A 15,615-nucleotide genomic window follows, 5' to 3' on the forward strand; every position below is an offset into this window, starting at 1 on the left:
CTAAGTAATCTGTGTTCAAGAAACAAAGGTTGTTCTGTTGCTGTTTCTTTTCTTAATGATTTCTCTACCCAATGTAGAAATGAGCAGACACAAAGGATGATAGTGGAAGCTTTGTTTTTACTTCCATAATAGGATTTCTAGGATAATAGATTCGTACTACAGCTTATTTTAGTGGTTTTAAAAATACTTGCAAAGCCGCATTTGCTGCATATGAGTACAGTATGTATTTGAGTGTATTTTGAGGGAGTTTTGTTGCTTGTGAGAGGCCACAGTTGATGGAGTTGAGGTATATGATTTTATTACTTAAAGCAGAGGTAGTTTTAACTTTCAACCTTTTCTCTCCTGGATTAAAGTTCAGATGAAGAGGCAAATACTAAAAAATCTCTGTTCCTGTCCTATGTTTTATTGCCATGCATAGGAGACATTGAGAAAAATCAGTCATGAGTTTAAAGCTAAACAAGGAAATACCAGTTGGTAGGGGTAGAAATCCTGATGACAGTTTCAAGTAGAAGAAATTTGCGTGTTATGCTGTCAGTTTCGGACTGAAATTGGAAGCTGACCATTTAATAGTTTACTGCAAACACTACTGTGTTTGATTTCCCATACCTGTGGAGCTTATCAGAATATATATATTTATTTATTTATTTATTTATTTTTAACAAGGTATTACAAGGTATACAGGCAAATCCAGTGTGACGATACCTGCTACTGGATCATTCTGAATTGCAACAGTTTTTCATTTATTTGTACATTCAGTGGTGGTTGAAATAGATGATGATAATGAAAAAAAAGGAATATTCTACTTACAGATTTTAATTAATCTATTTGAAGATTGAAGGTAAAAACCATTTGAGCAACTCAAAGAAAAATAAAACTTCAAAAAGAAATACTAACCTATTATACTATAGCCTCTGTCCCATCTAAGACCTTACACTGTTCATGATACAAAGCGTAGCAAGTGCTAGTAAAAACAATTCCATCTGGTGTGGTTTAGATTGAACTAAAAATAGTTGATTTTTAGAATTCCACAGAAGTATTTTTAGTCTTATTCTTTTCGTGGTGGTTTGTCACGTGGAGAAGAGCAACTAAAACATTAATGGTTTGACTATGATACTGCAAATTCCTGTTTAGTTCAGGGTAGATTTCCCTGTTTGTCGTGAATATGAGAGTTGAACTATGTTTAACTGGAAATAGTAGTAGCAGTAGTAATTTACCTACGTGCAAAAGATACAAATTCACTTTTCAGTGTATTTATTTTCAGTTTCTCATTTAGTCATTTTGCACTTTACTATAACTCAAATGCCTGTGTATTTAAATTAATACTCTCTGTTTTTCCACATTTCAGGGATACAACCGTACAAAGCCTTACCCTGCAGCCTTCAGTTAAAGATGGTCTTATTATATATGAAGATTCACCACTGGTCAGTAGTAACATTTGAATTGCATATTTGGAATTGTATAAACAAGTATTTAAATATGCTGGCTTTTCAAATAAGAAAATTCTTGGTGATTTGATTATTTGTATGGAATAGCCAGTAAATGTGGTAACGTTTTATTAACTTTTGCTTTGGTTATGTTTGCCATGTGACAATTGCCAAATAGGACAAGGGTCTCTGAGGTCTGCACATACACAAAATGAATGTGGAAAGTAATTTAGTTAGTGTCAACCCGACACATTCTAACTGGTACAGTGGCATTTCCCTTCTTCTTTTGGAGCATGTAAAAATGCCTCACGCCAGCCTGCAAAGTTGGACTCCAAACAGCTCTTGCAGTTCTTCTTCAGTTCTTTCAGCTTTACGTTGCCAGCCTAGATGCAAACTGCTACGGACTTCTTGTTCAGCACTTCTGCTCTCAGTCAGGCTCCTTGGTAGCCTCCCTAGTGCAATCCTTTCCGTCCATATCCTGAAGAAACACCTACCTTTCTTGTCTCACCTGCTTCCTCTTCTGTCTCTGCTGCCGTTCGGTCATATCTTAGCCCTGTTCTGCCTCCCCTTCTCTCACTGCCACTGGCATCTTGCAACTACTGTCAGAGATACCAGTAATGCACTTTCTCACAGCTATTTTTGGAGGGTTTTGCTGATTTGATTCTTTATCTTCCAGGTAAAAGCAGTGAAGTTTGGACATATTTTGGTAATTGATGAGGCAGACAAGGCACCAACGAATGTTACCTGTATCTTAAAAACCTTAGTAGAAAGTGGAGAAATGGTTTTGTCAGATGGAAGGCGAATTGTTGCCAGTAAGTAGATAGAAAACAATTTCATCACTTACAGTAAAAGGTAACGTGTTGCTGTTTTTCAGCAATTACATTGCTAAGTAAAGCCTCAGAGGAGTCCAAATGGAAAAAGTGCTTGATGATAAAAAGGTTAGCAATTAAAGAAATTATGGTGGCTTTCTTTTTTCTCTAAAGAACTATTTAAAATAAGAGGTGTCTTTTCTTTTCTTTTTTCCTTTTTCTTTTCTTTTTTTTTCTTTTCCTAACTAAAACTGCTTTTGCAGTAACCACAAAGGTTTTATTAAATTAGCATTTTCATGAATGGAATTCTCAGGAATTAAAACAAAAAAAAAGTCCCAACAGTTATAAACTGACCTCTCCACTTCCCACTTCCTATTCACCGTAAGAAATACAGATCTGTTTGACAAAATTATGATCTTGATTATACCCATCTGGATAGTAGGGGTATAACTTGACCAGATCTGGTAGTAAAATGAGACTATGCCTAAGGTTGAATGTTTAAAGGTTTCATCTAGTAAAATACTCTATGTGCTTTTACTATTTAAAGACATCCTGCAAGTCAGGGATACTTCATAATTTGGTGGGGTTTAATTCACAAGAACTGCAAGAACTAAATTTCTTTTTACATTTTTTTTCAGAGAAAGGCCCTGTTTAAAATGTCATCTTGAACTTAGTAGACACTGTAGTTTTGGTAATATGTATAGTTTAAATATGAGTGGAGCAATCCATTCAGCACTCATGTGGCACGACATCGGTTTTGCTTGTGATTGTAAGCTGTAGGTGGGCCTATTTTTTAAATAACTGGCTAGTCAGTTTCAGTTATTATTGTAGTTTTGCAGAGGAGATAAAAGGATTCCCAAAGCTCATGTACCAATGGAGACATGTTGGCAGGGAAGAAGAGAAGGCAGTCTGACTCATTCTGGTGAAACAGAGTCTTCAGGCACATGACATCATGTGCCTTTGGCTTCTCACAGATTTATATAATATTCAGGAGGACTTTTGGTCCTGTGTTCCCAGATGGGATAATGTTATACATACATAAAACATATTTTATTAACGCTTTTTCTTGGCATTTTGGTCAAATGAGATATAAACAGCATAGGTGTCTCCCACCCCAAAACTAGTCAATAATAGCTGATGCTTTTTTTTCGTAAGTGAAATAATTTAGTTAAATTTTCATGAAACAAATTATGAAATTTTAGAATGAAACTCAGAACACTCATAGTTTAATGACTTGCTAAGAAGCTGTTGAGCATTTTTAGTAACTATTCTTGTAATTCAAAGAATAATTCTTCTAACTAACTTCTTCTAATTCACTGATAATCACTAAGATTAAATGTACAACTAATGCATTTTATCTCTTTTCTAGATCGTGCTCATGTAGAGGGGAGAGAAAACGTAATAGTAATTCATCCTGATTTTAGAATGATAGTTCTAGCAAATAGACCTGGATTTCCTTTCTTGGGTAATGACTTCTTTGGCACATTAGGTAAGTGATTCATATTAAATGCTGATTGTTAATTAGAATTGATTAATTGAATGACTATCTTTATTTCATTAGATTTCATGGGGACAGAGGTTCCTTATGCATGTTAATGTTTTGTTTTACATAAGATGTTTAGGGTGAGATTACAGAACTTGCCCTGAAGTGAACAACTATACGTGGTCATCTGTGTACAACTAAAATTGTTATATGGGATCAGGACAAACACAGAAAAACGACAGATGAAAAAAAAAAAAAGTTAATTAGCATATATCGTGTACAAATATAGCAACAATATGATCTGTAAGCAGTTGATAGCTGATATTGGTGGTTAACATGATTGCTCAGTGTTTTCTTTCCCATATCAAAAAAGCCACTGGCCAAGTTCTGTCCTCTTCGGTACAAGACAGGGGAGCCTGATGGATAGTACTTTTCTCTCCCTCTAAAGATGGAGGCTATTGTCTTTTATAGTGTTAGTACTATTGCTACCTGCTTCTTAATCTTCATTGGCTTCTCCATACTCATGGCTTTGTATGATAGGCCTTAATAAATATTTGACAAGATGCTGAAATTTCCAGAGTTTTAGGTAATCCTGTCCAAATTTCATGTCAAAGTTTTTCATACCAGCAGCAGTCTTACTTTATAAAAAATAAACAAATAAAAAAAACCTCCAGGTAGTTACTGAAAATCCTGTGTATCAGCAAAGATTCCCCACAGCTTCATTTCACAGCAAAAGAAAGGAAGAATTCATGTTTCCTAAGGGTGAACAATGAACAATTCACTGTTTTTTAGTAAGGTATAGTCCAGTGTTAGTCTAAGTAGGCCTCTGGCAAAGCTTTGGCAGTGTGAATTGCCCTGCAGACTCCACTGCCTAGAATCATTGTCAAAATTATGTGCAGGCACCTTAATCTGCATGTCTTTATCTGTTAGCTCTGGCTGCAAGAAATAATAATGTACTCAAAAAAAAAAAAAAAAAAAAAAAAAAAAAAAAGACAGGAGCAAGCTTAGTTCTGTGTGATAGCTGTTTGTTTTTCAGATGCAGTTCCCAGTGAATGGGCATTCCATAGCAGAAATCCATTGGCTCTCAATTTCACCAAATTATATTGACCCAAGATGCTTTTATTAGAGCCTATTTCTTTTCCATGACCTAATCTCCCTCCATATATTGACTCTTTAAAGCCTGTTTTGTGTGATTGTTAAATGACTCTTTACAAATACCCTCAATTTTATAGATTATATGATTGGGACCAATGTAATGCAAATGTATGTGGAAGACAGCTTGCCATATTTCTTACAGTACTTCAAGGTAGGCAGAGAGGAAAAGACAAATCCAGTATTTCCTCTAGACCTCACAACATTATAGTATTCCTGAATGTAAAGATTTCCCTGCATGCTGTGGTGTTTTGAGGGTGTTCACAAACTGGTCCCATTCAACCTGTATTACTCTTTCTTTAGACGTTTCTTTCCTTTTTTTTTTTTTTATTCTGTTCTGCTTTCAATTTGTGTTTCTTCTAAAAGTTAATTTCTCCCTTGTGATCACCTTCATTAAATAGTAGGAGAGATCTCTATATTTCTTGGAATCTCAGTGTTCTTTATAGCAAGTTCATCCTTCACTTTTTTCCAAATGTTTTTTGTCTTATTTTATTCTGTTTTAACAAGCAGGTATTCAGCATCCTCTTGATATGTTGCCTTTCCATTTATGGTTCTTTATGAATTTTATAGGAGCTGTTTTGATTCTGTCCTTTATAAACTATTTAAACGTATGCTTTTTTTCTTTTAGGGGATATTTTTAGTTGCCATGCTGTTGATAATCCCAAGCCACAGTCTGAACTTGCTATGCTCAGACAATATGGTCCTGATGTTCCTGAGCCAATTCTTCAGAAACTGGTAGCTGCTTTTGGAGAACTGAGGAGTTTAGCTGACCAAGGAATTATTAATTATCCCTATTCAACTAGAGAAGTTGTGAATATTGTAAAGCATTTACAGGTACAGTACATCAGATCTTACTGACTTTTAGAATTTTAATACTTGTAGGCTTTAGAAAAATATGCCATTACTGTTCATTAATTTCTATTTAATTTTTAAGAAAAGTTTTGCATTTTGAAGTAATAATCGCATTCAGGTGTTCAGGGTAAATGTATACAAGCAAATATTTTTTCTGTGTGATCATTTGTAGATATACAAAAAATCTGTGTTTCTGTTATTCAGCAATGTTTGATGTGAGGAAAATGTTCAAGTGAATACAGTATGCAACTTCATAATAGCCTACATTATAAAATTACCTATTCAGCATAGTATACTTCAAGAAAAATGCAGCTGTTGACTTGCTATGCTGCTATGGAATTTTTGGTTTTAATAATTTCCCAGGGCAAAACAATACCCTGTTGCACAACAGGAATATAACACAAATGGAATTTGTCTAAAGAAAATGTTGCCTGGATAATGACTTAGCAAACAGGTACATAGGAACCATGATTGCTTCCTACACACACTTTTAAGTGCAAAATCATAACTTCTTATGTAATGATGGTTTTTTTTAAGTTTATGGTAGATTCTGACTTGTATCTTTATAAATTGAAGGATAGTTTTTATCTGAAGTATTTGAAATGTAAAATATCTTAATGATCTTTTAAATAGTAATGCTTTTATTTTCTGTTTATAATCATAAAGTAGATAAATTGTCAATTTACGGAGTATTTCTTGAATTACTAAATAGCAGATTTAAAAAAGCTTAGTGGAAAAATTAATGTATTTAGTACAATTAGAAAATAATTTCTCCTAAATTCTTCAACCTCCTGTTTCTGTGTTTAACATTGGTAAAATAGTGTTGAATGATGATTTTGTATATTTGTACAGAGAAGACTGAGGTACTTGACAACTTTTTTTGCCTCAGTCTTTACTCTAGCCACTCTACCAAACTCTCAAAATTCAAAGGCAGAAACTGGCAGAATGAAGAACCCACTGTAGGAAAAGATCAGGTTTGAGGCCATCTAAGGAGCCTGAAGGTGGACAAGTCCGCGGGATCTAATGAGGTTCATCCAAGGGTCCTGAGGGAACTGGCAGATGAAGCTGCTAAGCCACTACTTGTCATAGCGAAAATTTGTGGCAGTCCATTTTCCAGTGACTAGAAAACAGGAAGCATAACCCCTACTATTAAAAAGGCAAAAAAGGAAGACCCTGGAAACTACAGGTCAGTCAGTCTCACCTCTGTGCCTGGCAAGATCATGGAGCAGGTCCTCTTGGAAACTGCTAAGACGTGGAAAACGGAGATGACTGGTGAAAGAAATCATGGCTTCACTAAGGGCAAAGTGTACTTGACAAGTCTGGTAGCCTTCTACAGTGGGGTTACATTATTGGTGGATGAGCAACTGATGTCTGCCTGGACTTGTGCAAAGCATTTGATACTGTCTCACACAGCATTCTTGTCACTAAGATGAACAGGCATAGATTTGATGGATGGACCACTTGTTGGATAAGGAATTAGATGGATGGTTCTACTCAAAGAGTTGCAGTCAACAGCTCAGTGTCAAGGTGGAGATCAGTGATAAGTCTTCAGGAAAGAAAATTATTACTCAGAAGGTGGTGAGACACTGGAACAGGTAGCCCAGAGAAGGTGTGGATGCCCCATCCCAGGAGGTGTTTAAGGCCACATTGGCTAGGGTTTTAGGCAACCTTATCTAGTCGAAAATGCCCCTGCCCATGGCAGGGGGTTGGAACTAGATGATCCTTAAGGTCCCTTTGAACCTAAATCCTTCCATGACTCTATGGTATTCATACACATTTCCCCATATATACAGACATTTAGATCCTGGAGCTTAGAAATGGTACTTTTAAAAATCTTCAGTCCATTTCAATTTCTGGGGAGAAGAGATTTTTGTCTTGTCTCATGTCTAGGGTTCAGTGAGGTCTTGAGACAAAGTAAACTGATTCACTGTGTATTACTAATACCATAGTAGCTATCTTTATAAATTTGTACAAAGGATTAACAAAATTCAAACCAAAAAGTTGAATAATCCATCCAAATAACTGTGTAAGCAAAATACTTTATTAGGATCCAATAGCAATTGATAGGTATTTGCTTACTAAACCGACAGGAACATGTACCATGTTAGAAATACTGCTTATGTCTTTAAATGCAGAGTTACATTTGAAATGGAAGTGGAAAACCTAGTCTTGAGAAACAATTCCCGTGCTGCTGAAAAGCTGACGTTTTAGGTTTTTTGATAAATGAGCTCCCCTCTGTTGCATGCTTTGGCAGTTCCTTCCTTCCTTCCCTCCTTCCTCCTTCCTTCTTTCATCTTCTGTCTCCAGATAATCTAAGGTTGCACTGTATTCTGTTACCAACTGATGCTGAAACATAAAGACTTAATTCTTTTTTTTTTTCTTTGGGTGTGAACAGCATACAGTTGAAGACTGGAAGAGCTGCACTGCTGGTTGTCTTAAGGCCAATTACTCTCTGCTTCCATCTCCTTCACTTACATAGATTAGCGTGGTCACTTCAGACTGGGCATTGGGCACGGATCACTGGGGAAGTTTCCTGTCTATTGGTTTTTACCTCTTTCAAGGTCAAGTTTAAATATCCAAATAAATCCCCAACATGCAGCTTTGGTTCCTTCTGTAGCATTTGTTTTCAAGATCCCAGTCTCTTTGAAAGGATGCAACATTTTGTTTACTGTAACTTGTTTTTCAGTCTGAATAATAAAAAGGCTGGGAGTAGCCAAATGTAAACAATGAATATAAACATAATGGTTATTCCAAAGTAAGAAGCTGTTAGGTCTTCAGGTAGAGAAGAGAGAGGAAGGAGGGAAATGAGTCAATGAAATCGCTGGTCCTTAGGAAGGAAGGAGGGAAGTTAGTCATGATGTTAAACAGTTTCCCTTCCAGCAGTTCCACAGCCCCACTCTCTTTTTACTGTTGTGTTGGTTCCTTTCACATAATGTTAGTGTTTTCTGCATCTGCAAAACAGAGCTGGATGTTTCAGAGAAAAAATTGCTGTTGATTATTGTTATCTGAGAGAGCATCTTAGCATTAGGGCTAGTCAATTAAGAGAATATTCTGATTAACACCAACACGTAATTATTTTGCTAATCTCTCCATTCTGATTAATTGTGGTCTTCAACATACAGCATTGTGTCTACAGCGTAGTTGCAAGGGCATCTTCCCATAATGATTACACAAATAGGGAACCTATAGCAAATTAGTTGTAGCTTAGACATTGCATTCAGAGTTAAGTTGCCTCTGTATTAACTTTTTCTTAAGAATAGGGGTGGGTTTTTTTAGATACCAAACTAATTTGAAGACTTGTAATTGCAGGCATGAAGAAGTTGTTCTTCTGCAGCTGCCTGATTTGCTGTTGCATCTATTTCTTCCTGCTGATTGTGTAGAGAATTTGGGTCTTGCAGCTCTAGATAGTAACCAGCCTTAATATATTTTGCCTCATTCACCTGTAATTGTCAGCTTGTGTCAAATGTCAGAAGTACTTATGCTAGCAGTGGCTTACGGGCAAACCCAGAAGCTCTGAGTTTACTCCATATGCTGCCCATAACCACTGGTGTTGTATGCTGTGGCTGTTTCTGGGCTATCTAAGCTACAGACTTTCACTAAATCTGTTTTATGTTGTTTTACAGAGTCCAGCGTCACCCAGTGTCCCTGGTAGACGTTGATCAGGCAACATCCCAATCCATCCATTTAGTCCAAATAAAATGGAAATGGGTTTTCTACTAAGATTTTTCTCAATTTAATATATTTTTTGGACTTCTTCTGATCTGCTTTCTTTCTTGTTTGTATCTGAGGTTGCTTTCTATTAGGAGGCACTAGAATAACAGTTTTGGAGCAGTAAATGTCCAAGGTACCTTCTGGCCCTGAAGCCTACTAATCATCTGGTTTTTAGGCCTCTCCAGTAAGCTTTTGTACTAAGATAGTAGGTGCTGAGTATCTTTTTTTATTCATCTAATCTCAAATGGAAACTAGGCTTATCAAATCATTTTTTATCCTTTTCTTTCCTTGATGCCATACACACACACACCAATAACCTTTTATCCTTTTGGCCAACCACAGAGAATCTCAGTTACCAGTTTTCAAAGATAATGAGGTTTCTGCTGATTTAATCAGAATCAGTAGCTATATGACAATGAGGAACAGACTGAAATTAGTGTCCCTTCCCTGTGAATGAAAAGGCAGGGAACAGTTGCTTGGCAGTAGATGATGCCCACCAAACACATGAGCACTGGTTAATCAATTAGCATGGATGTTGCTCAGGATGAGCCATAAATGTGTTGCTTCTTGTCCCGCTGACAGGACAAATGAGGAGACACAGGCAGAGCTGGCAGCATTCAGTGAAAAGGCACTGGGATGCAGGAAGAAGCCAAGGGCATGGAGGAATTAGTAGGGGGAGATCTGTTGGTGGCATGGGAGCAGGATGGGCCTTTAGGGTGTTGATGGCAGCACGGGTATCTGAAGTCACTGGAATACATGCAGAGGTGAATGGTAGTGGAAACACGAGGTAGACATCTAAAAAAATAATAATTTGGACTCATTATAAGACTATAATCTGGATCTGCTATCTGGACTATAACATACCAGGCGGATTGTTGCTTTCTTTTTGTAGAATCATTAAGGTTGGAAAAGACCTCCAAGATCAATTAGTCCAACCATCCCCCTACTACCAATGTCACCCGTGTCCCTAAGCACCACGTCCAACCTTTCCTTGAACACCCCCAGGGGCAGTGACGCCACCACTTCCCTGGGCATCCCATTCCAATCCCTAACCACTCTTTCAAAGCATAATGGTAGAAGTACTGTAGACCTTAACATGTACAGAATAATGTAAGATTCCCTGTTTGTAGCAGCAAACTACTTTTTTCTTGACACCATTTAAGCAGACTATAGCAAAGTCATGGCAAGTTAGAGCTGTAAAAATTGGATTTTTCAACTAGTCAAGTTCTGTCGTAATTTTGTATCAAAAGCATAACATTAAAAATAATTTTTTAAAAGTTAGACATAAAAACTATTGTACTTACTATTTTGAGAAAGAGACAAAAATCTAAACTGTGAAAATACTGTAAGGTACACACAGAGGTTTTACGTGTAAGGGAAAGAATCAATGAATAAGAACCAGACAGACTGATGAGATGTCAATATCTTCTCCAGTAATCTGGTTTTAAAAATCAATAGAAACCAAATGTTTTCTTTAAATGTTCAACTCAAATGTTCAAACTTTTTTTTTCTAAGTGAACTGTTATTGCCTTTCTTCGGTAATCAGTTATCCAGGCAGTTATTAAAAAGGGGTTGAGTTTGTTCTGATTGAAACAGGAGAGTTGCAATTTTTTAATAACTGAAGTAGAGGGCCTTTTGACAAGTGCTTGTGTTCAGAACAGGTTTCTTTGGCAGCAGCAATCAGTCGTACCTGAGGAAATAAAATTTATGTGATGTCCTACTGTTACAATAGGCACAAAAGTGTTGGTTTAATTCATTGAGGAGGTATTGAAGTCAGAAGTTACCCAGTGATTCAGAGAAACACAGAAATAGTTGGAGACTACTAGTGAAAACCAGGTAGTATTTGAGGCACTTCCCCAAGGTTTCATCAGTATCTAGTGCAGGGCAGGTAAAAGAGGAGGTTGTGAGTAAACAAGGTAGCTTGGTGCAAGTTTCGTGGTTGTACTATGCAGTGAGAAAGGAAGAACACAGAAACTGTGGTATTCATCATAATAAATGTCCCAAAATAATTCCGTAAGGAAAGGTTTTGGTTATACAGAATATGCACAGTTGTGGACGTTTTCTTCTTACCAAAAAGAAGATACTTTAAAACAGATGAGATGGGGTACTGCACACTGAGTATTAAGTAGCTTTACATGGTTTTAAATTTAACTCTCTGATGTACATTTTTATAAGCCGATAGGCTTTTTTTGTGCAATGATGTCTACCTGGACTTGAATATTAAGCTTACATTACAGAATATAGTACTTTCAGTACTAAGCATTGTAAAAACCTTTTTAAGTTACATAAAGAAAAGATACATTTCTCTGACACAAGTTGAATCATTTTCTTCAAGGCTTTTTTTTTTTTTTTTTTACCAGCCATTACTCACTGATAGGAAAAAAACAGTGAAGACTTCAGGTCCATAAAATGCTTCTTCACATATTTATGTTCCACACAGTAACTGTGGTATACTGAGATGGGGGGATCCAGGTCCTTATCTTAAACATACAGTATTTGAATGAAAGGCATATGAAGAAAAAGTGACTTCTGCCCAACACCAAAAAATAAAGCAGCTAGGTGGTAAAGTTTTAGGATCTATAGCAGTTTGAGTGGTTTTTTGTTTGTTTGGTTGGTTGGTTTTTAATTCTTTTTATTTGATTGACTTCATTTACATTTTACAAGACTATTTAAAGTGTGTGTTAAAGACTATTTAAAGACTATTTAAAGTGTGCTTTATATGTGTGCTTTAAGAGTTCCAGGGCAAATCAAAAGACAAGGGGAGTTTCTTCCTTTCTTTTCTTTTTTTCCTTTCTTCTTTTCAACTTATTCCTACTACATGAGTTTAGTTGACTTTCTTACTGGCATCCAGGTCTTGGTGGGAAATGAGTGTCAGGAAGGCACTTTCCTCCTGCAGAACAGCGATAATGAAAAGGTCTGCGGCACAATTCTGAAATCTGGAGGAGCAAACAATAGCACCAGTTAGCACTTTCTTTTTTGGAAATACTAATTAAAGTTTGATAAACCTTTTTTCTTTATGTATATGGCTCATGATAGGTAGTATTTTTTACCAGTTAAAAAAAAAAAAAGAAGTATCTCATAAGTGGATTTCTGTTTCCATTAAAGCCCATCACGACCTAAACCCATATTTAGTAAGAAAGCAATATATCTTCTGTTTTTCTATATTCAACATTAAGAATCAGAATTCTTAACTGAATTGTATAGTTGAGTACATGAATATATGTATTTGTGTCAGATCTTCCTACTTAGCAGAAAGTAGTTCCAAATTTTAAAAATACATTATGTATTTTATCATATAGCTCAGTGATAACGCCACCTTGTTACGTGTATAACAGAACTGATTCTACAAAACATGAATGAATGTGACTATTTAACTAATTGTCTCCTATTTGTTTGTTTTACTCAGTGTTAGTGTCAATGACTTCATTCTGACTTGAATTAATCTACCTTCTTTATTCCAGATTTTTTTTCAATTTACTTGAGCATTTGTCTAAGTCGAGCAAAGTTTCTGTTAGAACTATTAACTTTAAAATTCATTTATTTCCTGTAGCTTAACAGAGATATTCAGTAAAATAAATCTGAGGACTTTTGTTTCTTAACAGAAATTCCCAAATGAAGGACTGGCGAATGTTGTTCGAAATGTTTTTGACTTCGACTCCTACAACAATGAAATGCGTGAAATTTTAATCAGCACTTTGCACAAATATGGAATACCTATTGGAGCAAAACCGACCAATGTACTGCTGGCCAAGGAGTAAGAGTAAAATAAGATCTATTTTAAGAAGACGTGTCTCTCATGATCACTTTTTATAGTGCATTATCTTGCTGCTAACTGATTTTAAATCAACCTGGAATACTTGAAGTCAATACTCCTCTGGTTCAACTTATATTCCTACAACAATTTAGATTACTTTATAATAGAGTATTTGCTTATTACTAATATTTAATCTTTACTTAATGTCCATGCACATAATGATAGTTTGTATGATAAAGATATATATTAATAAAGGGAAATACTTGTTTCTTCCTCTGTGTTTTTAATTGAATTGCAACACGTTTCTGTCCTGTTACTTACCACTTAAATCAATATCAAAAGAAATAAATTGTCATCAGCATTAGTGGGATTTTATCTTTGATACTCACAAAAGGCTCTACAAAAATACTTCTGTAGAATAGAGCAGTGTATGTAATTAAGCATATAAACCAAGAATCATTCATGTGTCTGTGTATCACTATTATTCTTTAATTACATTGATAATTGACATGTTACACCATATGGTTTTCAGAGGTTAGAATCAAAATAGCTATTTTTAAGAATAAATTGTGAAATGAAAACAGATATAACTCATTCTTATAGTTCATAGACATGTTTAAGTAGGTCGTATTGAAAAGCAGTTAGAGAACTTACTGTGGCTTGAACTCTAATGTGATTTGTTCATGGAGAAACAAATATTTCCCTTTCATGAAGAAAGCTTTATGGATTTATGGTAAATTGAGTTTGCCATGGGACATACTACTTTTATATTTGCTAAGGAGGCACTGATTCTTAGGACATGATGTCTTGATATTAGGTGTCTGTGTAGGTTTCTTCTACTGGTGCACCGCTGTTATCCTGTCTAACATCCTACATATAACTATTAAATTAAACTGGCAGTGTAATGACTGTGGTGTACCTTTTCGTTCAGATGACAGAAGAATTACATGCCTAGGGAACTGATGGTTGAACAACTACGTTGTCTATCAAACTGACAGTACACACTTGAAACTTTCTGTAGTTTCTTTGCTAAAAGTCACTTGGTAATTTCTGTTTCAACGAATTATGTTTGTCATAGTTCTTGAGAAATTTGCACTTTATATAATTTTTATAATTTTTAAAAGTACTAGGTGTGGGTTTACATGGGCGGTACAGAGAGAATTCTCTAGCAATGAGGAAATAAGAGACTTAGGAAACAAGAGAGAGACTGCTGTTATTGGGGACTATTCAGTCTAGAAGTGCTAAGGTAGAAGAATTGGATCATCTTGATTTAGGGATAATCACCTGATCATTTTGGTCTGTCACTGAGGTTTTATGTGACAGGTTACACCAAGACCTATGAGAACCCCATAACATGCTCATCAAAAACTCTCAGTGACAGCCATGGGAACATACTGTGTACACTGAAAGCCCAAATTAGGGAGAAACTACAGGAACAGTTCACAAGCAATTGATAAAAGCAAGTCTTTTTCTAGATCTCACAGTGCAAGACAGAGCCTAGGCTGACACCTGACTCTTGTGATCCTGAGATCTTGGTCTCAAAAGCTCACCTACATCCCTGACATCTGGAAGTTCAGATTATCCTGCTTCTCTCTGCCATAATAACGTTGCTGTTGGTTGTGAGATAAAAACCTGTGGAGCTTTTGAGCCACAGGTGGATCACCCTGAATTACAGACACATCTTTCGGGAATGGTTTAGGTATGGCTGATTCTGCCTTGGGGTAAAAGAACATTGTGGTAATGTCTCCAAATCTCTTCCAGCCCAAATTGCACGATCCTGTGATGGACACATTGAGGTACTTCAATACGATATTTGGACCATGTCAGAAAAGGGACTTTCCCAAGCTGCTACATGTTTAGAACTAGAGTACAGGTGTCCTTTATATTGTTTTGCAGGATTTGGGAAGTAGGATAATGGTGCTAATCTAGTCCAGCTCACTTCATAAAAGGTGCAAGTTAATCTAAAACCTTCTTACCTGATTTTTCCCTTGATCCATGTCAAAACTTTCAGAGATGGAGTTCTGTAAGCTCCCTAAGCAAGTCAGCCTTCTTCCTAAATATCCTTGCTATTAGAAAGCCATCTCAAAGCTAGACACATCCACTTCTCTCAGTCTTCCCATTTTTAACCTCTGGTGGTTTTTCTTTTATGTTTGCTTTATTCCCACGTGCACTTGGTTCATGTCTGTCTTTAAACATGGTGTGTGAAAACGAGCAGGTTACTTTCTGCTGGAGCTGAGTGGAGTAGTAAGAGAATATAGAATATAGGGATGTGTTTCATGCAGCAGTTCATTTTAAAAATTCCAATGTTTGCATTTCTTGCAACTTTTAACTTATGTCTGTTTTTTCAACGCTAACCTTTGGGTCCTTTCTGCAGAACCCTGCACTCACCCCTTACCTGTTTTGCGATTGATCTCCTTCATACTTAGACTT

General features: G+C 36.1%; 1 protein-coding gene across 1 annotated transcript in view; it reads left to right on the forward strand.

The window, feature by feature from the left end:
* VWA8 (von Willebrand factor A domain containing 8) overlaps positions 1–15,615 on the forward strand; it is a 192,288-nt gene that overhangs the window by 98,299 nt on the left and 78,374 nt on the right. Inside the window, exons 22-26 of the mRNA XM_084510032.1 lie at positions 1,346–1,421; positions 2,101–2,236; positions 3,603–3,722; positions 5,497–5,702; positions 13,034–13,185. Of these exons, the coding sequence (XP_084366158.1) occupies positions 1,346–1,421; positions 2,101–2,236; positions 3,603–3,722; positions 5,497–5,702; positions 13,034–13,185 (690 nt within the window). The remainder of the gene's footprint in view (positions 1–1,345; positions 1,422–2,100; positions 2,237–3,602; positions 3,723–5,496; positions 5,703–13,033; positions 13,186–15,615) is intronic.

This window comes from Aythya ferina, assembly GCF_964211825.1.
Source record: "Aythya ferina genome assembly, chromosome: 1".
NCBI classification, from domain to species: Eukaryota; Metazoa; Chordata; class Aves; order Anseriformes; family Anatidae; genus Aythya; species Aythya ferina.